Source organism: Ranitomeya imitator, chromosome 4 (assembly GCF_032444005.1).
Source record: "Ranitomeya imitator isolate aRanImi1 chromosome 4, aRanImi1.pri, whole genome shotgun sequence".
Taxonomy (NCBI): Eukaryota; Metazoa; Chordata; class Amphibia; order Anura; family Dendrobatidae; genus Ranitomeya; species Ranitomeya imitator.
This window is the reverse complement of record NC_091285.1, coordinates 709,582,759-709,609,115: the sequence shown is the minus strand read 5'-3', so window position 1 is coordinate 709,609,115 and position 26,357 is coordinate 709,582,759. Positions and strand designations below refer to the sequence as shown.

At 47.9% G+C, this 26,357-nt stretch overlaps 2 protein-coding genes across 2 annotated transcripts in view; one reads left to right on the top strand and one right to left on the bottom strand.

The window, feature by feature from the left end:
* The window catches only part of LOC138674862 (olfactory receptor 10A7-like), a 29,542-nt gene extending 5,523 nt beyond the window's left edge, over positions 1-24,019 (bottom strand). The window contains exons 1-2 of the mRNA XM_069762681.1: positions 23,884-24,019; positions 19,442-19,521 (exon numbers count right to left, since the gene is read on the bottom strand). Of these exons, the coding sequence (XP_069618782.1) occupies positions 19,442-19,521; positions 23,884-24,019 (216 nt within the window). The remainder of the gene's footprint in view (positions 1-19,441; positions 19,522-23,883) is intronic.
* A 13-nt stretch (positions 24,020-24,032) lies between these two features.
* Positions 24,033-26,357, top strand: part of LOC138674861 (olfactory receptor 1500-like) — a 52,811-nt gene continuing 50,486 nt past the window's right edge. Inside the window, exon 1 of the mRNA XM_069762680.1 lies at positions 24,033-24,086. Within this exon, the coding sequence (XP_069618781.1) occupies positions 24,033-24,086 (54 nt within the window). The remainder of the gene's footprint in view (positions 24,087-26,357) is intronic.

Here is a 26,357-nt window from a genome sequence, read left to right as displayed (position 1 = left end):
AGAGTCGCAATCCATTAGTCAGCTGTATACCTATTCATAACTATGCAATGATCATAATGCAGAGAGGCAGAGAGAGCAGCAAGCAGGCCCTCATATGTTGAACTCCAAGAGATCCAAGCCCATGCTGTGTTGGTGTCTGGGTTATAATGATGCTTGTTTCCTGCGTCCCCTCCCACCAACCACAAAGAACAGAGAGGGGATGATTTTCCTCTTCATATGACAGTTGTTCACCCATCAACTTTGCTTCCTTCATTTATTCCTCGAATCTTGCACCTTCGACAACAATTTGTCTGTTATCACCAGCCCCAATCATTTGTAATAATCAAGCTTCCCTTGGCTCCCGCCTGTGTGACAACAGTCTAGAACTTAGAGACAATGTTATCCCTTCCACATCCTCCTCTGCTTCCTCCTCTTCTTCTGGGACCACCATCTCTTCCTGCAGGCTAGTGATAGTGATGCTGATGATGGCGTCATCAGTGCTAAACATCTTCGTAGCCATTTTGAAACTGCAGAAGGGTGCAGAGATCCTTGATCCATGCCCACTCCATAAACATTATATGTGCCACATCCGTACTGCATTGGCCCATGTTATACAACCTAACATACTGCATCAGGGCCCATTGCTGCTGCCACCGTGTCAGCACATCGCATATCAACCTGTTAACTGGCATGGTCAGAGACCACTCTATCAATGCAAGTCAATGACCTGAGGGGTACAAAAAAGCAGAAATGAGCACACAGCTTCCATGCTTTCTGTAGCAGCTCACCCAGGCCAGGACAGTGGTGGAGAAGATGCTGTATCACCAGGTTGAGGATGTAATCCATGCTCACCATAATTCTGCCATCAGGTTCGCACTATTATTGGACACGGCCTTCCCTTGGCGCAGGATCAGCGGAGACAGCTATTGATCAAACAGAACCCGAAGAGCTGTCCACAACTCTTCACCTGTATGACTGTGATCTCCAAGGCATGTCAATTTTAATACTGCCTGGCTGCGGTGATCCCTGGCTGTGCAGTATTGAGGTGGTGTGGATTCACTCTGCAAAGTAGGAATGCATGTCTCATTAAGGCAGAGGTTGAGGGTGCAGGTGGAGGCTGTAGAGGAGATAGATGAGGAGCTAGAAGCAGAGGTGGAAGTGTGAAAAGTAGAGGTTTGTCCTGCAAGCCATAGAGATTCCAAAACATGTGGAGAAGCACCTGCCCTCACAGCCACCAGAGTCATCCATTTTCCTGTCAGAAAGATGGTCATGCTTACTCGGCCAAGTGTCTGTGGTGAAATGCACCTTGGCAGTCAGAGGTTTAGTCAAGGAATGGGTTATGATGTCTGTGACATGCTGGTGTAGCGCAGGCACAGCTTTCTTAGAAAATGAATGGCTACTGGGCAATTGGTACTGGGGGACTGTGATGACCATGAGCTTACGGTAACTATCTGCATCTACCAGGAGGAAATGCAGCATTTCCGTGGCCAACAGATTGGAGATGATGGAGTTCAACCTCTTAGCTTTGTCATGTGTAGGATGAAACAAACTTTTACGTGACCACAACTGCGGTACCATGGGCTACTCCCAGTGCTGAGAGAAGGTGGAGTATTGTGAACCGGGCTAACTGCTGGACCGGGAGAGGTGCAGGTAGAGATGTTACCATGGATTGCAAAAGTTGTAATGTGCTTGTTTTCTGCAATTGGTCTAAAGCAGCAGGTATGTCGGTTTCCTTTACAGCCGATGGCGTGACTGGAGCGGGCAAAGAACCTGATATTCTGCGGTTGAAGACCTGCATCTTAATAGTTGGAAAGGTAACAGAGGAGGAGGCAGAAGCAGCAGATGCAAATAATGGAGCTACTGATGGTTGTTGAGGTCCGCTGGTCCGCCTTTGTGTGCAGTTAGATTCCCAGAGTAACACATCTTGCGCATAGTAACATAGTAACATAGTAACATAGTTAGTAAGGCCGAAAAAAGACATTTGTCCATCCAGTTCAGCCTATATTCCATCATAATAAATACCCAGATCTACGTCCTTCTGCAGAACCTAATAATTGTATGATACAATATTGTTCTGCTCCAGGAAGACATCCAGGCCTCTCTTGAACCCCTCGACTGAGTTCGCCATCACCACCTCCTCAGGCAAGCAATTCCAGATTCTCACTGCCCTAACAGTAAAGAATCCTCTTCTATGTTGGTGGAAAAACCTTCTCTCCTCCAGACGCAAAGAATGCCCCCTTGTGCCCGTCACCTTCCTTGGTATAAACAGATCCTTAGCGAGATATTTGTATTGTCCCCTTATATACTTATACATGGTTATTAGATCGCCCCTCAGTCATCTTTTTTCTAGACTAAATAATCCTAATTTCGCTAATCTATCTGGGTATTGTAGTTCTCCCATCCCCTTTATTAATTTTGTTGCCCTCCTTTGTACTCTCTCTAGTTCCATTATATCCTTCCTGAGCACCGGTGCCCAAAACTGGACACAGTACTCCATGTGCGGTCTAACTAGGGATTTGTACAGAGGCAGTATAATGCTCTCATCATGTGTATCCAGACCTCTTTTAATGCACCCCATGATCCTGTTTGCCTTGGCAGCTGCTGCCTGGCACTGGCTGCTCCAGGTAAGTTTATCATTAACTAGGATCCCCAAGTCCTTCTCCCTGTCAGATTTACCCAGTGGTTTCCCGTTCAGTGCGTAATGGTGATATTGATTCCCTCTTCCCATGTGTATAACCTTACATTTATCATTGTTAAACCTCATCTGCCACCTTTCAGCCCAAGTTTCCAACTTATCCAGATCCATCTGTAGCAGAATACTATCTTCTCTTGTATTAACTGCTTTACATAGTTTTGTATCATCTGCAAATATCGATATTTTACTGTGTAAACCTTCTACCAGATCATTAATGAATATGTTGAAGAGAACAGGTCCCAATACTGACCCCTGCGGTACCCCACTGGTCACAGCGACCCAGTTAGAGACTATACCATTTATAACCACCCTCTGCTTTCTATCACTAAGCCAGTTACTAACCCATTTACACACATTTTCCCCCAGACCAAGCATTCTCATTTTGTGTACCAACCTCTTGTGCGGCACGGTATCAAACGCTTTGGAAAAATCGAGATATACCACGTCCAATGACTCACCGTGGTCCAGCCTATAGCTTACCTCTTCATAAAAACTGATTAGATTGGTTTGACAGGAGTGATTTCTCATAAACCCATGCTGATATGGAGTTAAACAGTTATTCTCATTGAGATAATCCAGAATAACATCCCTCAGAAACCCTTCGAATATTTTACCAACAATAGAGGTTAGACTTACTGGCCTATAATTTCCAGGTTCACTTTTAGAGCCCTTTTTGAATATTGGCACCACATTTGCTATGCGCCAATCCTGCGGAACAGACCCTGTCGCTATAGAGTCCCTAAAAATAAGAAATAATGGTTTATCTATTACATTACTTAGTTCTCTTAGTACTCGTGGGTGTATGCCATCCGGATCCGGAGATTTATCTATTTTAATCTTATTTAGCCGGTTTCGCACCTCTTCTTGGGTTAGATTGGTGACCCTTAATATAGGGTTTTCATTGTTTCTTGGGATTTCACCTAGCATTTCATTTTCCACCGTGAATACTGTGGAGAAGAAGGTGTTTAATATGTTAGCTTTTTCCTCGTCATCTACAACCATTCTTTCCTCACTATTTTTTAAGGGGCCTACATTTTCAGTTTTTATTCTTTTACTATTGATATAGTTGAAGAACAGTTTGGGATTAGTTTTACTCTCCTTAGCAATGTGCTTCTCTGTTTCCTTTTTGGCAGCTTTAATTAGTTTTTTAGATAAAGTATTTTTCTCCCTATAGTTTTTTAGAGCTTCAATGGTGCCATCCTGCTTTAGTAGTGCAAATGCTTTCTTTTTACTGTTAATTGCCTGTCTTACTTCTTTGTTTAGCCACATTGGGTTTTTCCTATTTCTAGTCCTTTTATTCCCACAAGGTATAAACCGCTTACACTGCCTATTTAGGATGTTCTTAAACATTTCCCATTTATTATCTGTATTCTCATTTCTGAGGATATTGTCCCAGTCTACCAGATTAAGGGCATCTCTAAGCTGTTCAAACTTTGCCTTCCTAAAGTTCAATGTTTTTGTGACTCCCTGACAAGTCCCCCTAGTGAAAGACAGGTGAAACCGCACAATATTGTGGTCGCTATTTCCTAAATGCCCAACCACCTGCAGATTTGTTATTCTGTCAGGTCTATTAGATAGTATTAGGTCTAAAAGTGCTGCTCCTCTGGTTGGATTCTGCACCAATTGTGAAAGATAATTTTTCTTGGTTATTAGCAGAAACCTGTTGCCTTTATGGGTTTCACAGGTTTCTGTTTCCCAGTTAATATCCGGGTAGTTAAAGTCCCCCATAACCAGGACCTCATTATGGGTTGCAGCTTCATCTATCTGCTTTAGAAGTAGACTTTCCATGCTTTCTGTTATATTTGGGGGTTTGTAACAGACCCCAATGAGAATTTTGTTACCATTTTTCCCTCCATGAATTTCAACCCATATGGACTCGACATCCTCATTCCCTTCGCTAATATCCTCCCTTAAAGTGGACTTTAGACAAGACTTTACATAGAGACAAACCCCTCCTCCTCTCCGATTTTTACGATCCTTTCTAAACAGACTGTAACCCTGTAAGTTAACTGCCCAGTCATAGCTTTCATCTAACCATGTCTCGGTTATTCCCACTATGTCAAAGTTACCTGTAGATATTTCTGCTTCTAGTTCTTCCATCTTGTTTGTCAGGCTTCTGGCGTTTGCGAGCATGCAGTTTAGAGGATTTTGTTTTGTTCCAATCTCCTCACTGTGGATTGTTTTAGAAATGTTCTTACCTCCCTTCTGAGTATGTTTTCCTGGGTCGTCTTTGTTCGAGTCTAATGTTTTTCTTCCCGTCCCCTCTTCTTCTAGTTTAACGCCCTCCTGATGAGTGTAGCGAGTCTTCTGGCGAATGTGTGTTTCCCAGGTTTGTTGAGGTGTAGTCCGTCTCTGGCGAGGAGTCCATCATACCAGTAATTCACACCGTGGTCCAGGAATCCAAATCCTTGTTGTCTGCACCATCGTCTTAGCCAGTTGTTTGCATCAAGGATCCTGTTCCATCTCCTGGTGCCATGCCCGTCTACTGGAAGGATAGAAGAAAAAACTACCTGTGCATCCAGTTCCTTTACTTTCTTCCCCAACTCTTCAAAGTCCTTGCAGATTGTCGGTAGGTCCTTCCTTGCCGTGTCATTGGTGCCAACATGTATCAGAAGAAATGGGTGGACGTCCTTGGAGCTGAAGAGCTTTGGTATCCTATCGGTCACATCCTTGATCATCGCACCTGGAAGGCAGCATACTTCTCTTGCAGTTATGTACGGTCTGCAGATGGCTGCTTCTGTGCCTCTCAGTAGTGAGTCTCCCACCACCACCACTCTTCGTTGCTTCTTAGCTGTACTTTTTGCTGTCACTTGTTGCTGTGTGCCCTTTTCTTTTTTGCTTGCTGGTATTGCTTCATTCTTAGGTGTGCCAACTTCATCCTCTACAAAGATTTGATATCGGTTCTTCAGTTGTGTGGTTGGTGATTTCTCCATGGTCTTCTTGCTTCTTTTGGTCACATGCTTCCACTCATCTGCTTTTGGAGGTTCTCTGACACTTTTTGCACCTTCTGTGACCAGTAGAGATGCTTCTGTTCTGTCTAGAAAGTCTTCATTCTCTTTGATGAGTTTCAAAGTTGCTATTCTTTCTTCCAGACCCCGCACCTTTTCTTCTAAAAGGGCCACTAGTCTACACTTCTGACAGGTGAAATTGGATTCTTCTTCTGGTCGATCTGTGAACATGTAGCACATGCTGCAGCTCACCATGTAGGTTGTCACATCTGCCATGTTGCTCCTAGATCCTGCTGACTTGCTGTGTGTTTTCCTTCTTGTGTAATCTACTCAGCCAAGCTCTCTTGCAATAATGTCCTACAGGCAAAAATTCGCGCGCCGTAAGGCGCGCGGTTTGGTGATGCTTTCGAAGCAGCTGGTCCCGGCTGTACCCAACGATCTTCTAGCTTAGGGAGACTTCGCTTCTCCCAGAAGGCACCTGGAATATGCAAATTAGCCTCCTGAAGCTTGAATCCCTGGTTTGGTGATGCTTTCGAAGCAGCTGGTCCCGGCTGTACCCAACGATCTTCTAGCTTAGGGAGACTTCGCTTCTCCCAGAAGGCACCTGGAATATGCAAATTAGCCTCCTGAAGCTTGAATCCCTGGTTTGGTGATGCTTTCGAAGCAGCTGGTCCCGGCTGTACCCAACGATCTTCTAGCTTAGGGAGACTTCGCTTCTCCCAGAAGGCACCTGGAATATGCAAATTAGCCTCCTGAAGCTTGAATCCCTGGTTTGGTGATGCTTTCGAAGCAGCTGGTCCCGGCTGTACCCAACGATCTTCTAGCTTAGGGAGACTTCGCTTCTCCCAGAAGGCACCTGGAATATGCAAATTAGCCTCCTGAAGCTTGAATCCCTGGTTTGGTGATGCTTTCGAAGCAGCTGGTCCCGGCTGTACCCAACGATCTTCTAGCTTAGGGAGACTTCGCTTCTCCCAGAAGGCACCTGGAATATGCAAATTAGCCTCCTGAAGCTTGAATCCCTGGTTTGGTGATGCTTTCGAAGCAGCTGGTCCCGGCTGTACCCAACGATCTTCTAGCTTAGGGAGACTTCGCTTCTCCCAGAAGGCACCTGGAATATGCAAATTAGCCTCCTGAAGCTTGAATCCCTGGTTTGGTGATGCTTTCGAAGCAGCTGGTCCCGGCTGTACCCAACGATCTTCTAGCTTAGGGAGACTTCGCTTCTCCCAGAAGGCACCTGGAATATGCAAATTAGCCTCCTGAAGCTTGAATCCCTGGTTTGGTGATGCTTTCGAAGCAGCTGGTCCCGGCTGTACCCAACGATCTTCTAGCTTAGGGAGACTTCGCTTCTCCCAGAAGGCACCTGGAATATGCAAATTAGCCTCCTGAAGCTTGAATCCCTGGTTTGGTGATGCTTTCGAAGCAGCTGGTCCCGGCTGTACCCAACGATCTTCTAGCTTAGGGAGACTTCGCTTCTCCCAGAAGGCACCTGGAATATGCAAATTAGCCTCCTGAAGCTTGAATCCCTGGTTTGGTGATGCTTTCGAAGCAGCTGGTCCCGGCTGTACCCAACGATCTTCTAGCTTAGGGAGACTTCGCTTCTCCCAGAAGGCACCTGGAATATGCAAATTAGCCTCCTGAAGCTTGAATCCCTGGTTTGGTGATGCTTTCGAAGCAGCTGGTCCCGGCTGTACCCAACGATCTTCTAGCTTAGGGAGACTTCGCTTCTCCCAGAAGGCACCTGGAATATGCAAATTAGCCTCCTGAAGCTTGAATCCCTGGTTTGGTGATGCTTTCGAAGCAGCTGGTCCCGGCTGTACCCAACGATCTTCTAGCTTAGGGAGACTTCGCTTCTCCCAGAAGGCACCTGGAATATGCAAATTAGCCTCCTGAAGCTTGAATCCCTGGTTTGGTGATGCTTTCGAAGCAGCTGGTCCCGGCTGTACCCAACGATCTTCTAGCTTAGGGAGACTTCGCTTCTCCCAGAAGGCACCTGGAATATGCAAATTAGCCTCCTGAAGCTTGAATCCCTGGTTTGGTGATGCTTTCGAAGCAGCTGGTCCCGGCTGTACCCAACGATCTTCTAGCTTAGGGAGACTTCGCTTCTCCCAGAAGGCACCTGGAATATGCAAATTAGCCTCCTGAAGCTTGAATCCCTGGTTTGGTGATGCTTTCGAAGCAGCTGGTCCCGGCTGTACCCAACGATCTTCTAGCTTAGGGAGACTTCGCTTCTCCCAGAAGGCACCTGGAATATGCAAATTAGCCTCCTGAAGCTTGAATCCCTGGTTTGGTGATGCTTTCGAAGCAGCTGGTCCCGGCTGTACCCAACGATCTTCTAGCTTAGGGAGACTTCGCTTCTCCCAGAAGGCACCTGGAATATGCAAATTAGCCTCCTGAAGCTTGAATCCCTGGTTTGGTGATGCTTTCGAAGCAGCTGGTCCCGGCTGTACCCAACGATCTTCTAGCTTAGGGAGACTTCGCTTCTCCCAGAAGGCACCTGGAATATGCAAATTAGCCTCCTGAAGCTTGAATCCCTGGTTTGGTGATGCTTTCGAAGCAGCTGGTCCCGGCTGTACCCAACGATCTTCTAGCTTAGGGAGACTTCGCTTCTCCCAGAAGGCACCTGGAATATGCAAATTAGCCTCCTGAAGCTTGAATCCCTGGTTTGGTGATGCTTTCGAAGCAGCTGGTCCCGGCTGTACCCAACGATCTTCTAGCTTAGGGAGACTTCGCTTCTCCCAGAAGGCACCTGGAATATGCAAATTAGCCTCCTGAAGCTTGAATCCCTGGTTTGGTGATGCTTTCGAAGCAGCTGGTCCCGGCTGTACCCAACGATCTTCTAGCTTAGGGAGACTTCGCTTCTCCCAGAAGGCACCTGGAATATGCAAATTAGCCTCCTGAAGCTTGAATCCCTGGTTTGGTGATGCTTTCGAAGCAGCTGGTCCCGGCTGTACCCAACGATCTTCTAGCTTAGGGAGACTTCGCTTCTCCCAGAAGGCACCTGGAATATGCAAATTAGCCTCCTGAAGCTTGAATCCCTGGTTTGGTGATGCTTTCGAAGCAGCTGGTCCCGGCTGTACCCAACGATCTTCTAGCTTAGGGAGACTTCGCTTCTCCCAGAAGGCACCTGGAATATGCAAATTAGCCTCCTGAAGCTTGAATCCCTGGTTTGGTGATGCTTTCGAAGCAGCTGGTCCCGGCTGTACCCAACGATCTTCTAGCTTAGGGAGACTTCGCTTCTCCCAGAAGGCACCTGGAATATGCAAATTAGCCTCCTGAAGCTTGAATCCCTGGTTTGGTGATGCTTTCGAAGCAGCTGGTCCCGGCTGTACCCAACGATCTTCTAGCTTAGGGAGACTTCGCTTCTCCCAGAAGGCACCTGGAATATGCAAATTAGCCTCCTGAAGCTTGAATCCCTGGTTTGGTGATGCTTTCGAAGCAGCTGGTCCCGGCTGTACCCAACGATCTTCTAGCTTAGGGAGACTTCGCTTCTCCCAGAAGGCACCTGGAATATGCAAATTAGCCTCCTGAAGCTTGAATCCCTGGTTTGGTGATGCTTTCGAAGCAGCTGGTCCCGGCTGTACCCAACGATCTTCTAGCTTAGGGAGACTTCGCTTCTCCCAGAAGGCACCTGGAATATGCAAATTAGCCTCCTGAAGCTTGAATCCCTGGTTTGGTGATGCTTTCGAAGCAGCTGGTCCCGGCTGTACCCAACGATCTTCTAGCTTAGGGAGACTTCGCTTCTCCCAGAAGGCACCTGGAATATGCAAATTAGCCTCCTGAAGCTTGAATCCCTGGTTTGGTGATGCTTTCGAAGCAGCTGGTCCCGGCTGTACCCAACGATCTTCTAGCTTAGGGAGACTTCGCTTCTCCCAGAAGGCACCTGGAATATGCAAATTAGCCTCCTGAAGCTTGAATCCCTGGTTTGGTGATGCTTTCGAAGCAGCTGGTCCCGGCTGTACCCAACGATCTTCTAGCTTAGGGAGACTTCGCTTCTCCCAGAAGGCACCTGGAATATGCAAATTAGCCTCCTGAAGCTTGAATCCCTGGTTTGGTGATGCTTTCGAAGCAGCTGGTCCCGGCTGTACCCAACGATCTTCTAGCTTAGGGAGACTTCGCTTCTCCCAGAAGGCACCTGGAATATGCAAATTAGCCTCCTGAAGCTTGAATCCCTGGTTTGGTGATGCTTTCGAAGCAGCTGGTCCCGGCTGTACCCAACGATCTTCTAGCTTAGGGAGACTTCGCTTCTCCCAGAAGGCACCTGGAATATGCAAATTAGCCTCCTGAAGCTTGAATCCCTGGTTTGGTGATGCTTTCGAAGCAGCTGGTCCCGGCTGTACCCAACGATCTTCTAGCTTAGGGAGACTTCGCTTCTCCCAGAAGGCACCTGGAATATGCAAATTAGCCTCCTGAAGCTTGAATCCCTGGTTTGGTGATGCTTTCGAAGCAGCTGGTCCCGGCTGTACCCAACGATCTTCTAGCTTAGGGAGACTTCGCTTCTCCCAGAAGGCACCTGGAATATGCAAATTAGCCTCCTGAAGCTTGAATCCCTGGTTTGGTGATGCTTTCGAAGCAGCTGGTCCCGGCTGTACCCAACGATCTTCTAGCTTAGGGAGACTTCGCTTCTCCCAGAAGGCACCTGGAATATGCAAATTAGCCTCCTGAAGCTTGAATCCCTGGTTTGGTGATGCTTTCGAAGCAGCTGGTCCCGGCTGTACCCAACGATCTTCTAGCTTAGGGAGACTTCGCTTCTCCCAGAAGGCACCTGGAATATGCAAATTAGCCTCCTGAAGCTTGAATCCCTGGTTTGGTGATGCTTTCGAAGCAGCTGGTCCCGGCTGTACCCAACGATCTTCTAGCTTAGGGAGACTTCGCTTCTCCCAGAAGGCACCTGGAATATGCAAATTAGCCTCCTGAAGCTTGAATCCCTGGTTTGGTGATGCTTTCGAAGCAGCTGGTCCCGGCTGTACCCAACGATCTTCTAGCTTAGGGAGACTTCGCTTCTCCCAGAAGGCACCTGGAATATGCAAATTAGCCTCCTGAAGCTTGAATCCCTGGTTTGGTGATGCTTTCGAAGCAGCTGGTCCCGGCTGTACCCAACGATCTTCTAGCTTAGGGAGACTTCGCTTCTCCCAGAAGGCACCTGGAATATGCAAATTAGCCTCCTGAAGCTTGAATCCCTGGTTTGGTGATGCTTTCGAAGCAGCTGGTCCCGGCTGTACCCAACGATCTTCTAGCTTAGGGAGACTTCGCTTCTCCCAGAAGGCACCTGGAATATGCAAATTAGCCTCCTGAAGCTTGAATCCCTGGTTTGGTGATGCTTTCGAAGCAGCTGGTCCCGGCTGTACCCAACGATCTTCTAGCTTAGGGAGACTTCGCTTCTCCCAGAAGGCACCTGGAATATGCAAATTAGCCTCCTGAAGCTTGAATCCCTGGTTTGGTGATGCTTTCGAAGCAGCTGGTCCCGGCTGTACCCAACGATCTTCTAGCTTAGGGAGACTTCGCTTCTCCCAGAAGGCACCTGGAATATGCAAATTAGCCTCCTGAAGCTTGAATCCCTGGTTTGGTGATGCTTTCGAAGCAGCTGGTCCCGGCTGTACCCAACGATCTTCTAGCTTAGGGAGACTTCGCTTCTCCCAGAAGGCACCTGGAATATGCAAATTAGCCTCCTGAAGCTTGAATCCCTGGTTTGGTGATGCTTTCGAAGCAGCTGGTCCCGGCTGTACCCAACGATCTTCTAGCTTAGGGAGACTTCGCTTCTCCCAGAAGGCACCTGGAATATGCAAATTAGCCTCCTGAAGCTTGAATCCCTGGTTTGGTGATGCTTTCGAAGCAGCTGGTCCCGGCTGTACCCAACGATCTTCTAGCTTAGGGAGACTTCGCTTCTCCCAGAAGGCACCTGGAATATGCAAATTAGCCTCCTGAAGCTTGAATCCCTGGTTTGGTGATGCTTTCGAAGCAGCTGGTCCCGGCTGTACCCAACGATCTTCTAGCTTAGGGAGACTTCGCTTCTCCCAGAAGGCACCTGGAATATGCAAATTAGCCTCCTGAAGCTTGAATCCCTGGTTTGGTGATGCTTTCGAAGCAGCTGGTCCCGGCTGTACCCAACGATCTTCTAGCTTAGGGAGACTTCGCTTCTCCCAGAAGGCACCTGGAATATGCAAATTAGCCTCCTGAAGCTTGAATCCCTGGTTTGGTGATGCTTTCGAAGCAGCTGGTCCCGGCTGTACCCAACGATCTTCTAGCTTAGGGAGACTTCGCTTCTCCCAGAAGGCACCTGGAATATGCAAATTAGCCTCCTGAAGCTTGAATCCCTGGTTTGGTGATGCTTTCGAAGCAGCTGGTCCCGGCTGTACCCAACGATCTTCTAGCTTAGGGAGACTTCGCTTCTCCCAGAAGGCACCTGGAATATGCAAATTAGCCTCCTGAAGCTTGAATCCCTGGTTTGGTGATGCTTTCGAAGCAGCTGGTCCCGGCTGTACCCAACGATCTTCTAGCTTAGGGAGACTTCGCTTCTCCCAGAAGGCACCTGGAATATGCAAATTAGCCTCCTGAAGCTTGAATCCCTGGTTTGGTGATGCTTTCGAAGCAGCTGGTCCCGGCTGTACCCAACGATCTTCTAGCTTAGGGAGACTTCGCTTCTCCCAGAAGGCACCTGGAATATGCAAATTAGCCTCCTGAAGCTTGAATCCCTGGTTTGGTGATGCTTTCGAAGCAGCTGGTCCCGGCTGTACCCAACGATCTTCTAGCTTAGGGAGACTTCGCTTCTCCCAGAAGGCACCTGGAATATGCAAATTAGCCTCCTGAAGCTTGAATCCCTGGTTTGGTGATGCTTTCGAAGCAGCTGGTCCCGGCTGTACCCAACGATCTTCTAGCTTAGGGAGACTTCGCTTCTCCCAGAAGGCACCTGGAATATGCAAATTAGCCTCCTGAAGCTTGAATCCCTGGTTTGGTGATGCTTTCGAAGCAGCTGGTCCCGGCTGTACCCAACGATCTTCTAGCTTAGGGAGACTTCGCTTCTCCCAGAAGGCACCTGGAATATGCAAATTAGCCTCCTGAAGCTTGAATCCCTGGTTTGGTGATGCTTTCGAAGCAGCTGGTCCCGGCTGTACCCAACGATCTTCTAGCTTAGGGAGACTTCGCTTCTCCCAGAAGGCACCTGGAATATGCAAATTAGCCTCCTGAAGCTTGAATCCCTGGTTTGGTGATGCTTTCGAAGCAGCTGGTCCCGGCTGTACCCAACGATCTTCTAGCTTAGGGAGACTTCGCTTCTCCCAGAAGGCACCTGGAATATGCAAATTAGCCTCCTGAAGCTTGAATCCCTGGTTTGGTGATGCTTTCGAAGCAGCTGGTCCCGGCTGTACCCAACGATCTTCTAGCTTAGGGAGACTTCGCTTCTCCCAGAAGGCACCTGGAATATGCAAATTAGCCTCCTGAAGCTTGAATCCCTGGTTTGGTGATGCTTTCGAAGCAGCTGGTCCCGGCTGTACCCAACGATCTTCTAGCTTAGGGAGACTTCGCTTCTCCCAGAAGGCACCTGGAATATGCAAATTAGCCTCCTGAAGCTTGAATCCCTGGTTTGGTGATGCTTTCGAAGCAGCTGGTCCCGGCTGTACCCAACGATCTTCTAGCTTAGGGAGACTTCGCTTCTCCCAGAAGGCACCTGGAATATGCAAATTAGCCTCCTGAAGCTTGAATCCCTGGTTTGGTGATGCTTTCGAAGCAGCTGGTCCCGGCTGTACCCAACGATCTTCTAGCTTAGGGAGACTTCGCTTCTCCCAGAAGGCACCTGGAATATGCAAATTAGCCTCCTGAAGCTTGAATCCCTGGTTTGGTGATGCTTTCGAAGCAGCTGGTCCCGGCTGTACCCAACGATCTTCTAGCTTAGGGAGACTTCGCTTCTCCCAGAAGGCACCTGGAATATGCAAATTAGCCTCCTGAAGCTTGAATCCCTGGTTTGGTGATGCTTTCGAAGCAGCTGGTCCCGGCTGTACCCAACGATCTTCTAGCTTAGGGAGACTTCGCTTCTCCCAGAAGGCACCTGGAATATGCAAATTAGCCTCCTGAAGCTTGAATCCCTGGTTTGGTGATGCTTTCGAAGCAGCTGGTCCCGGCTGTACCCAACGATCTTCTAGCTTAGGGAGACTTCGCTTCTCCCAGAAGGCACCTGGAATATGCAAATTAGCCTCCTGAAGCTTGAATCCCTGGTTTGGTGATGCTTTCGAAGCAGCTGGTCCCGGCTGTACCCAACGATCTTCTAGCTTAGGGAGACTTCGCTTCTCCCAGAAGGCACCTGGAATATGCAAATTAGCCTCCTGAAGCTTGAATCCCTGGTTTGGTGATGCTTTCGAAGCAGCTGGTCCCGGCTGTACCCAACGATCTTCTAGCTTAGGGAGACTTCGCTTCTCCCAGAAGGCACCTGGAATATGCAAATTAGCCTCCTGAAGCTTGAATCCCTGGTTTGGTGATGCTTTCGAAGCAGCTGGTCCCGGCTGTACCCAACGATCTTCTAGCTTAGGGAGACTTCGCTTCTCCCAGAAGGCACCTGGAATATGCAAATTAGCCTCCTGAAGCTTGAATCCCTGGTTTGGTGATGCTTTCGAAGCAGCTGGTCCCGGCTGTACCCAACGATCTTCTAGCTTAGGGAGACTTCGCTTCTCCCAGAAGGCACCTGGAATATGCAAATTAGCCTCCTGAAGCTTGAATCCCTGGTTTGGTGATGCTTTCGAAGCAGCTGGTCCCGGCTGTACCCAACGATCTTCTAGCTTAGGGAGACTTCGCTTCTCCCAGAAGGCACCTGGAATATGCAAATTAGCCTCCTGAAGCTTGAATCCCTGGTTTGGTGATGCTTTCGAAGCAGCTGGTCCCGGCTGTACCCAACGATCTTCTAGCTTAGGGAGACTTCGCTTCTCCCAGAAGGCACCTGGAATATGCAAATTAGCCTCCTGAAGCTTGAATCCCTGGTTTGGTGATGCTTTCGAAGCAGCTGGTCCCGGCTGTACCCAACGATCTTCTAGCTTAGGGAGACTTCGCTTCTCCCAGAAGGCACCTGGAATATGCAAATTAGCCTCCTGAAGCTTGAATCCCTGGTTTGGTGATGCTTTCGAAGCAGCTGGTCCCGGCTGTACCCAACGATCTTCTAGCTTAGGGAGACTTCGCTTCTCCCAGAAGGCACCTGGAATATGCAAATTAGCCTCCTGAAGCTTGAATCCCTGGTTTGGTGATGCTTTCGAAGCAGCTGGTCCCGGCTGTACCCAACGATCTTCTAGCTTAGGGAGACTTCGCTTCTCCCAGAAGGCACCTGGAATATGCAAATTAGCCTCCTGAAGCTTGAATCCCTGGTTTGGTGATGCTTTCGAAGCAGCTGGTCCCGGCTGTACCCAACGATCTTCTAGCTTAGGGAGACTTCGCTTCTCCCAGAAGGCACCTGGAATATGCAAATTAGCCTCCTGAAGCTTGAATCCCTGGTTTGGTGATGCTTTCGAAGCAGCTGGTCCCGGCTGTACCCAACGATCTTCTAGCTTAGGGAGACTTCGCTTCTCCCAGAAGGCACCTGGAATATGCAAATTAGCCTCCTGAAGCTTGAATCCCTGGTTTGGTGATGCTTTCGAAGCAGCTGGTCCCGGCTGTACCCAACGATCTTCTAGCTTAGGGAGACTTCGCTTCTCCCAGAAGGCACCTGGAATATGCAAATTAGCCTCCTGAAGCTTGAATCCCTGGTTTGGTGATGCTTTCGAAGCAGCTGGTCCCGGCTGTACCCAACGATCTTCTAGCTTAGGGAGACTTCGCTTCTCCCAGAAGGCACCTGGAATATGCAAATTAGCCTCCTGAAGCTTGAATCCCTGGTTTGGTGATGCTTTCGAAGCAGCTGGTCCCGGCTGTACCCAACGATCTTCTAGCTTAGGGAGACTTCGCTTCTCCCAGAAGGCACCTGGAATATGCAAATTAGCCTCCTGAAGCTTGAATCCCTGGTTTGGTGATGCTTTCGAAGCAGCTGGTCCCGGCTGTACCCAACGATCTTCTAGCTTAGGGAGACTTCGCTTCTCCCAGAAGGCACCTGGAATATGCAAATTAGCCTCCTGAAGCTTGAATCCCTGGTTTGGTGATGCTTTCGAAGCAGCTGGTCCCGGCTGTACCCAACGATCTTCTAGCTTAGGGAGACTTCGCTTCTCCCAGAAGGCACCTGGAATATGCAAATTAGCCTCCTGAAGCTTGAATCCCTGGTTTGGTGATGCTTTCGAAGCAGCTGGTCCCGGCTGTACCCAACGATCTTCTAGCTTAGGGAGACTTCGCTTCTCCCAGAAGGCACCTGGAATATGCAAATTAGCCTCCTGAAGCTTGAATCCCTGGTTTGGTGATGCTTTCGAAGCAGCTGGTCCCGGCTGTACCCAACGATCTTCTAGCTTAGGGAGACTTCGCTTCTCCCAGAAGGCACCTGGAATATGCAAATTAGCCTCCTGAAGCTTGAATCCCTGGTTTGGTGATGCTTTCGAAGCAGCTGGTCCCGGCTGTACCCAACGATCTTCTAGCTTAGGGAGACTTCGCTTCTCCCAGAAGGCACCTGGAATATGCAAATTAGCCTCCTGAAGCTTGAATCCCTGGTTTGGTGATGCTTTCGAAGCAGCTGGTCCCGGCTGTACCCAACGATCTTCTAGCTTAGGGAGACTTCGCTTCTCCCAGAAGGCACCTGGAATATGCAAATTAGCCTCCTGAAGCTTGAATCCCTGGTTTGGTGATGCTTTCGAAGCAGCTGGTCCCGGCTGTACCCAACGATCTTCTAGCTTAGGGAGACTTCGCTTCTCCCAGAAGGCACCTGGAATATGCAAATTAGCCTCCTGAAGCTTGAATCCCTGGTTTGGTGATGCTTTCGAAGCAGCTGGTCCCGGCTGTACCCAACGATCTTCTAGCTTAGGGAGACTTCGCTTCTCCCAGAAGGCACCTGGAATATGCAAATTAGCCTCCTGAAGCTTGAATCCCTGGTTTGGTGATGCTTTCGAAGCAGCTGGTCCCGGCTGTACCCAACGATCTTCTAGCTTAGGGAGACTTCGCTTCTCCCAGAAGGCACCTGGAATATGCAAATTAGCCTCCTGAAGCTTGAATCCCTGGTTTGGTGATGCTTTCGAAGCAGCTGGTCCCGGCTGTACCCAACGATCTTCTAGCTTAGGGAGACTTCGCTTCTCCCAGAAGGCACCTGGAATATGCAAATTAGCCTCCTGAAGCTTGAATCCCTGGTTTGGTGATGCTTTCGAAGCAGCTGGTCCCGGCTGTACCCAACGATCTTCTAGCTTAGGGAGACTTCGCTTCTCCCAGAAGGCACCTGGAATATGCAAATTAGCCTCCTGAAGCTTGAATCCCTGGTTTGGTGATGCTTTCGAAGCAGCTGGTCCCGGCTGTACCCAACGATCTTCTAGCTTAGGGAGACTTCGCTTCTCCCAGAAGGCACCTGGAATATGCAAATTAGCCTCCTGAAGCTTGAATCCCTGGTTTGGTGATGCTTTCGAAGCAGCTGGTCCCGGCTGTACCCAACGATCTTCTAGCTTAGGGAGACTTCGCTTCTCCCAGAAGGCACCTGGAATATGCAAATTAGCCTCCTGAAGCTTGAATCCCTGGTTTGGTGATGCTTTCGAAGCAGCTGGTCCCGGCTGTACCCAACGATCTTCTAGCTTAGGGAGACTTCGCTTCTCCCAGAAGGCACCTGGAATATGCAAATTAGCCTCCTGAAGCTTGAATCCCTGGTTTGGTGATGCTTTCGAAGCAGCTGGTCCCGGCTGTACCCAACGATCTTCTAGCTTAGGGAGACTTCGCTTCTCCCAGAAGGCACCTGGAATATGCAAATTAGCCTCCTGAAGCTTGAATCCCTGGTTTGGTGATGCTTTCGAAGCAGCTGGTCCCGGCTGTACCCAACGATCTTCTAGCTTAGGGAGACTTCGCTTCTCCCAGAAGGCACCTGGAATATGCAAATTAGCCTCCTGAAGCTTGAATCCCTGGTTTGGTGATGCTTTCGAAGCAGCTGGTCCCGGCTGTACCCAACGATCTTCTAGCTTAGGGAGACTTCGCTTCTCCCAGAAGGCACCTGGAATATGCAAATTAGCCTCCTGAAGCTTGAATCCCTGGTTTGGTGATGCTTTCGAAGCAGCTGGTCCCGGCTGTACCCAACGATCTTCTAGCTTAGGGAGACTTCGCTTCTCCCAGAAGGCACCTGGAATATGCAAATTAGCCTCCTGAAGCTTGAATCCCTGGTTCATACATATAGTAGTCAAATTAATGCACTTTTTACTTGTACTCAATTTTTTTTCAAAGCTGGCTGATTACTTGAGTTGGCTCATCCTCTGCAGTGTCAAAAAATGTGCAGGTTAGGCAACCCTTGCCACCCCAGTGAGCTGCAGACCTGTGGATGCTGCTGGTCAAAGGCACAGTTGAGGCTAAGGATGCATTGCTCATCATGGCTGCATCACTACATGTCAGCAATGTACAGCGGAATGTGACCCCCTCGCCTTCCTCCTCAGATGACCTACTCAGCTATGTGTTATGAGTGCAATCTAGTGACACAGTGTACCAGCGATCAGAGCACATACAGTGATCTGACAATAACCCAAAAACAATAGAACGAGCTCTGAGACGTGGAATCTCTGTAGACCGCAATACCTGAACCTATCCTAAACACAACTAAAGGCAGCTGTGGATTGCGCCTGACACTACCTATGCAACTCGGCACAGCCTGAGAAACTGACTAGCCTGAAGATAGAAAAACAAGCCTGGCTTGCCTCAGAGAAATACTCCAAAGGAAAAGGCAGCCCCCCACATATAATGACTGTGAGTAAGATGAAAAGACAAAACGTAGGGATGAAATAGATTCAGCAAAGTGAGGCTCGATATTCTAGATAGAGCGAGGATAGCAAAGAGAACTTTGCAGTCTACAAAAAACCCTAAAGCAAAAAACCACGCAAAGGGGCAAAAAGACCCACCGTGCCGAACTAACGGCACGGCGGTACACCCTTTGCGTCTCAGAGCTTCCAGCAAAACGAATAGACTAGCTGGACAGAAAAAATAGCAACAAAAGCAAAGAAGCACTTATCTAAGCAGAGCAGCAGGCCACAGAAAAGATCCAGAAGCTCAGATCCAACACTGGAACATTGACAAGGAGCAAGGAAGACAGAATCAGATGGAGTTAAATAACAAAGCAGCCAACGAGCTCACCAGAACACCTGAGGGAGGAAGCTCAGAAGCTGCAGTACCACTTGTGACCACAGGAGTGAATTCAGCCACAGAATTCACAACAGTACCTCCCCCCTTGAGGAGGGGTCACCGAACCCTCACCAGAGCCCCCAGGCCGACCAGGATGAGCCACATGAAAGGCACGAACAAGATCTGGAGCATGGACATCAGAGGCAAAAACCCAGGAATTATCTTCCTGAGCATAACCCTTCCATTTAACCAGATACTGGAGTTTCCGTCTAGAAACACGAGAATCCAAAATTTTCTCCACAATATACTCCAATTCCCCCTCCACCAAAACCGGGGCAGGAGGCTCAACAGATGGAACCATAGGTGCCACGTATCTCCGCAACAACGACCTATGGAATACATTATGTATGGAAAAGGAGTCTGGGAGGGTCAGACGAAAAGACACAGGATTGAGAATCTCAGAAATCCTATACGGACCAATAAAACGAGGTTTAAATTTAGGAGAGGAAACCTTCATAGGAATATGACGAGAAGATAACCAAACCAGATCCCCAACACGAAGTCTGGGACCCACACGGCGTCTGCGATTAGCGAAAAGTTGAGCCTTCTCCTGGGACAAGGTCAAATTGTCCACTACCTGAGTCCAGATCTGCTGCAACCTGTCCACCACAGAATCAGACACCAGGACAGCAGGACAGTCCGAAGACTCAACCTGTCCTGAAGAGAAACGAGGATGGAACCCAGAATTGCAGAAAAATGGAGAGACCAAGGTAGCCGAGCTGGCCCGATTATTAAGGGCGAACTCAGCCAACGGCAAAAAGGACACCCAATCATCCTGGTCTGCAGAAACAAAACATCTCAGATATGTTTCCAAGGTCTGATTGGTTCGTTCGGTCTGGCCATTAGTCTGAGGATGGAAAGCCGAGGAAAAAGATAGGTCAATGCCCATCCTACCACAAAAGGCTCGCCAAAACCTTGAAACAAACTGGGAACCTCTGTCAGAAACAATATTCTCAGGAATGCCATGCAAACGAACCACATGCTGGAAGAACAAAGGCACCAAATCAGAGGAGGAAGGCAATTTAACCAAGGGTACCAGATGGACCATTTTAGAAAAGCGATCACAGACCACCCAAATGACTGACATCTTTTGAGAAACGGGAAGGTCAGAAATGAAATCCATCGAAATATGTGTCCAAGGCCTCTTTGGGACCGGCAAGGGCAAAAGCAACCCACTGGCACGTGAACAGCAGGGCTTAGCCCTAGCACAAATCCCACAGGACTGCACAAAAGTACGTACATCCCGTGACAGAGATGGCCACCAGAAGGATCTAGCCACTAACTCTCTGGTACCAAAGATTCCAGGATGACCAGCCGACACCGAACAATGAAGTTCAGAGATAACTTTACTAGTCCACCTATCAGGGACGAACAGTTTCTCCGCCGGACAACGATCAGGTTTATTCGCCTGAAATTTTTGCAACACTCGCCGCAAATCAGGGGAGATGGCAGACACAATGACTCCTTCCTTGAGGATACTCGCCGGCTCAGATAAGCCCGGAGAGTCGGGCACAAAACTCCTAGACAGAGCATCCGCCTTCACATTTTTAGAGCCCGGAAGGTACGAAATCACAAAATCGAAGCGGGCAAAAAATAACGACCAACGGGCCTGTCTAGGATTCAAGCGCTTGGCAGACTCGAGATAAGTAAGGTTCTTATGATCAGTCAATACCACCACGCGATGCTTAGCTCCTTCAAGCCAATGACGCCACTCCTCGAATGCCCACTTCATGGCCAGCAACTCTCGGTTGCCCACATCATAATTACGCTCAGCAGCCGAAAACTTCCTGGAAAAGAAAGCACATGGTTTCAACACTGAGCAACCAGAACCTCTCTGTGACAAAACCGCCCCTGCTCCAATCTCAGAAGCATCAACCTCGACCTGGAACGGAAGAGAAACATCTGGTTGACACAACACAGGGGCAGAACAAAAACGACGCTTCAACTCCTGAAAAGCTTCCACAGCAGCAGAAGACCAATTAACCAAATCAGCACCCTTCTTGGTCAAATCGGTCAATGGTTTGGCAATGCTAGAAAAATTACAGATGAAGCGACGATAAAAATTAGCAAAGCCCAGGAACTTTTGCAGACTTTTCAGAGATGTCGGCTGAGTCCAATCCTGGATGGCTTGAACCTTAACCGGATCCATCTCGATAGTAGAAGGGGAAAAGATGAACCCCAAAAATGAAACTTTCTGCACACCGAAGAGACACTTTGATCCCTTCACAAACAAAGAATTAGCACGCAGGACCTGGAAAACCATTCTGACCTGCTTCACATGAGACTCCCAATCATCTGAGAAGATCAAAATGTCATCCAAGTAAACAATCAGGAATTTATCCAGATACTCACGGAAGATGTCATGCATAAAAGACTGAAACACAGATGGAGCATTGGCAAGTCCGAACGGCATCACTAGATACTCAAAATGACCCTCGGGCGTATTAAATGCAGTTTTCCATTCATCTCCTTGCCTGATTCTCACCAGATTATACGCACCACGAAGATCTATCTTAGTGAACCAACTAGCCCCCTTAATCCGAGCAAACAAGTCAGATAACAATGGCAAGGGATACTGAAATTTAACAGTGATCTTATTAAGAAGGCGGTAATCAATACACGGTCTCAGCGAACCATCCTTCTTGGCTACAAAAAAGAACCCTGCTCCCAGTGGTGATGACGATGGGCGAATATGTCCCTTCTCCAGGGATTCCTTCACATAACTGCGCATAGCAGCGTGTTCAGGCACGGATAAATTAAATAATCGACCTTTAGGGAATTTACTACCAGGAATCAAATTGATAGCACAATCACAATCCCTATGCGGAGGTAGGGCATCGGACTTGGGCTCTTCAAATACATCCTGATAATCAGACAAGAACTCTGGGACCTCAGAAGGAGTGGATGACGAAATTGACAAAAATGGAACATCACCATGTACCCCCTGACAACCCCAGCTGGATACCGACATAGAGTTCCAATCCAATACTGGATTATGGGTTTGCAGCCATGGCAACCCCAACACGACCACATCATGCAGATTATGTAGCACCAGAAAGCGAATAACTTCCTGATGTGCAGGAGCCATGCACATGGTCAGCTGGGCCCAGTACTGAGGTTTATTCTTGGCCAAAGGTGTAGCATCAATTCCTCTCAACGGAATAGGACACGGCAAAGGCTCCAAGAAAAACCCACAACGTTTAGCATAATCCAAATCCATCAGATTCAGGGCAGCGCCTGAATCCACAAACGCCATGACAGAATACGATGACAAAGAGCATATCAAGGTAATGGACAGAAGGAATTTGGACTGTACAGTACCAATGACGGCAGACCTATCGAACCGCTTAGTGCGCTTAGGACAATCAGAAATAGCATGAGTGGAATCACCACAGTAGAAACACAGCCCATTCAGACGTCTGTGTTCTTGCCGTTCAACTCTGGTCATAGTCCTATCGCACTGCATAGGCTCAGGTTTAATCTCAGACAATACCGCCAAATGGTGCACAGATTTACGCTCGCGCAAGCGTCGACCGATCTGAATGGCCAAAGACATAGACTCATTCAAACCAGCAGGCATAGGAAAACCCACCATGACATCCTTAAGAGCCTCAGAGAGACCCTTTCTGAACAAAGCTGCCAGCGCAGATTCATTCCACAGTGTGAGTACTGACCACTTCCTAAATTTCTGACAATATACTTCTATATCATCCTGACCCTGGCACAAAGCCAGCAAATTTTCCTCAGCCTGATCCACTGAATTAGGCTCATCGTACAGTAATCCGAGCGCCAGGAAAAACGCATCGACACTACTCAATGCAGGGTCTCCTGGCGCAAGAGAAAATGCCCAGTCCTGAGGGTCGCCGCGCAAAAAAGAAATAATAATCAAAACCTGTTGAACTGAATTACCAGAAGAATGAGGTTTCAAGGCCAGAAATAGCTTACAATTATTTTTGAAGCTCAGAAACTTAGTTCTATCACCAAAAAACAAATCAGGAATAGGAATTCTTGGTTCTAGCATAGATTTCTGATCAATAGTATCTTGAATCTTTTGTACATTTATAACGAGATTATCCATTGAAGAGCACAGACCCTGAATATCCATGTCCACAGCTGTGTCCTGAAACACCCAAATGTCTAGGGGGAAAAAAAGACTGAACACAGAGCTGAGAAAAAAAAATGATGTCAGAACTTCTTTTTTCCCTCTATTGAGAATCATTAGTTTGGCTCCTTGTACTGTTATGAGTGCAATCCAGTGACACAGTGTGCCAAAAATCAGAGCACATACAGTGATCAGACAATAACCCAAAAACAATAGAACGAGCTCTGAGACGTGGAATCTCTGTAGACCGCAATACCTGAACCTATCCTAAACACAACTAAAGGCAGCTGTGGATTGCGCCTGACACTACCTATGCAACTCGGCACAGCCTGAGAAACTGACTAGCCTGAAGATAGAAAAACAAGCCTGGCTTGCCTCAGAGAAATACCCCAAAGGAAAAGGCAGCCCCCCACATATAATGACTGTGAGTAAGATGAAAAGACAAAACGTAGGGATGAAATAGATTCAGCAAAGTGAGGCCCGATATTCTAGATAGAGCGAGGATAGCAAAGAGAACTTTGCAGTCTACAAAAAACCCTAAAGCAAAAAACCACGCAAAGGGGCAAAAAGACCCACCGTGCCGAACTAACGGCATGGCGGTACACCCTTTGCGTCTCAGAGCTTCCAGCAAAACGAATAGACTATCTGGACAGAAAAAATAGCAACAAAAGCAAAGAAGCACTTATCTAAGCAGAGCAGCAGGCCACAGGAAAGATCCAGAAGCTCAGATCCAACACTGGAACATTGACAAGGAGCAAGGAAGACAGAATCAGGTGGAGTTAAATAACAAAGCAGCCAACGAGCTCACCAGAACACCTGAGGGAGGAAGCTCAGAAGCTGCAGTACCACTTGTGACCACAGGAGTGAATTCAGCCACAGAATTCACAACAGCTATGTGCCTTTATGTTCACGCCTACTGAGATCTAACTCCTCCTCATCATCATCCTCTGTGTTATCACATTTCTCGCCCTCCTCCTCTTCCTGTCCTGACAGCACAGTACAGTCCGCGTGAGCCTCAGATATCTGAGTCTCATCAGGATCACCTCCCCACATGGGTCAACGCCTGATGACGAAGGTCATGATGCTGCTCGCACCCTACTTCATCCTGTGCTGGATCCAAGTGAAAAAAATTTGGGAATCAGTGCAGATTTACTCTTCTTGACTCTGTGAAACTTTTGATGACCATGGCATAGAATGTGTGAACAGCTCTTCAGACTCACCAATCTGTGCTTCGGTGCAGTCAACTGTATGGTTGGAGAGTTGGGACCTGGGGAGAAGCAAGGGTAATTTGGGTGCCACCTCTGTGGACTGTACTGTGTATGATGTTTAGGTGGAGGAAGAGATGGAGAGGCCAGATGAAGCTGCACTTGCCATCCACTCGAGCACATGCTATTTCTGGGCCTCATCGACAAGGCATTCCTATGTGCGTCTGCAAAAGAAAGGTAGTGGAGTAGCCCGTCCAATAACAGAAGTTGTCAGATGTCTTTGCATAGGATGTGACGTTGTTGGTGTACTAGTGCTTTCATTAACCATACCACCTACCCCAAGTACACCTTGAACACCAAGCCTAATTCCCCTTCCATCACAGCCTTGCTTTTTCCCAGGAATGTTGCTCAGGTAATGAGGTAGAAGCACAGTATTAGCACCAAAAAAATTAGATTTTTAACTTTGCACCACCTCTACAAACAGCTGAATTTCAGCACCAGTAAATTCCAAAGTGAATTATGGTGTGCTGTATCACGTTAGTCACAGAAGGAAGAATTGTGTGGATGAGGCCTGTATGAGAAAGAAGATATGCTGCAAACAATTTGAAAGTCAGATATCCCCTACTGTATGACGTTAGGAACACAAGAGTTTTTTGGTGGCCACTGGATCAGGCCTCTATAACACACTAGATGCTACATACTATTTTAAATTCAAGTTCCCTACTGTATAACATTTAGCAACAGAAATAAATTTTTGTGTGTGAGATCTACAGACAGCTTAATTTCCACCCAACAAAATGGCAAAGTGTGATACGGCGGGCTGTCTAACTTTTTGCAACAGAAAAAAAAATATTTTTTTTTAATGTGCATTAGGTCTGCAGTTTCATATCACCACATCACTAAATGACAAGGTGGGATACAGCGGGCTGTTTCAAATTCAGCTAGTGAAAAAAATATTATTTAGAATGCTATACTCCGGCATGAAGCAAAATAGAAGCAGTGCACAACAAACTTGTAGGACACGTGCCCTGCTGGCTTTGTCTGTGGACCTCAGTAATGGCCAAAAAAATGCTGGAAGGTAAATTTATCAGCCACACTGGACTATCTAGCTGCACTATCTGACTGATATACAACCGCCTAGCTAACTAGCTAAAATCTTGCTGCTAATAGTGCCAGCGTTAGGACCAGCCTCTCTGCACTGTTACAGTGTCAAAATGGCGCTAAAACAAGATGTCCACTCTTTGTAGTGATTTCAGCAGCCAGTGACACAAACCGTAGTGGCAAGACATTGTGGATGTTTCCTGCTTCCTGATTGGCTAGCCGCAATACCATATGCACACATAAATTTAGGAGAAAAAAAGTTTAGAAGCGCACCGCATCTCTGAGCTCTGCAAACCCCCTCATGAAACACATGCAAAATGCTCATGATACACCACCGTTATTGTTGCCAAAGTGCTGAAAATACTTGTTTGGCAACACAAATGTTTTCTGCCACTTTTTACCAAATGTTACCGATTTTTACCGATTTTATAAAATTTTGCTAGTGTTTTTTGATCACGAATCCGAGTCTGCCATATTTGTGCTGAATATATGTTTGGCGACCGTTTTCCCAAGAAATTCGCTGATCACTACTCAGGAGCGGTTCCATAGCTGATATCTGACTCTGGAGTGGCAACTGGTGATAGAATTAATCACTGATGTCTAAAGATGAGACGATCTTATGAGATTCAAATTTATTGCTGGTTCGTAATCCAGCCTTAACCAAAGGAAAAAATAAACAGTCTTCAGTGCAGGAAAAACAAGAAGTAGAAGAAGCTGGGCAAAACGTGCGCGTCTGGGCCGGAGGTAGCAGCTCTTCTTATACTTTCACACAGCGGCGGATAATACATGAATTTTCACTTAGCACTTTAATTATGCTGGCCACGAATATATAACCCACCGAGGAAAACTAACATACCAGCCCTGATGAAGAAGGACTGCGTTCCTTCGAAACGCGTCGGTTGTCTGCTTGGTCCCAGTGTTGCTCCACACTTTTTGTGACGTCACACAGTGAGTGCTCCCGTTGGCCTTTTTTTGTTTTTTTTTTTGTTTGTTTTGCTTCACTGTCTCCAGGGACGCCACAGGCCGGGGCGTTCCTGGCTTCCACGCCGACTCACCGCCTTCCTGTTTGGCTGCTGCCACCTGGC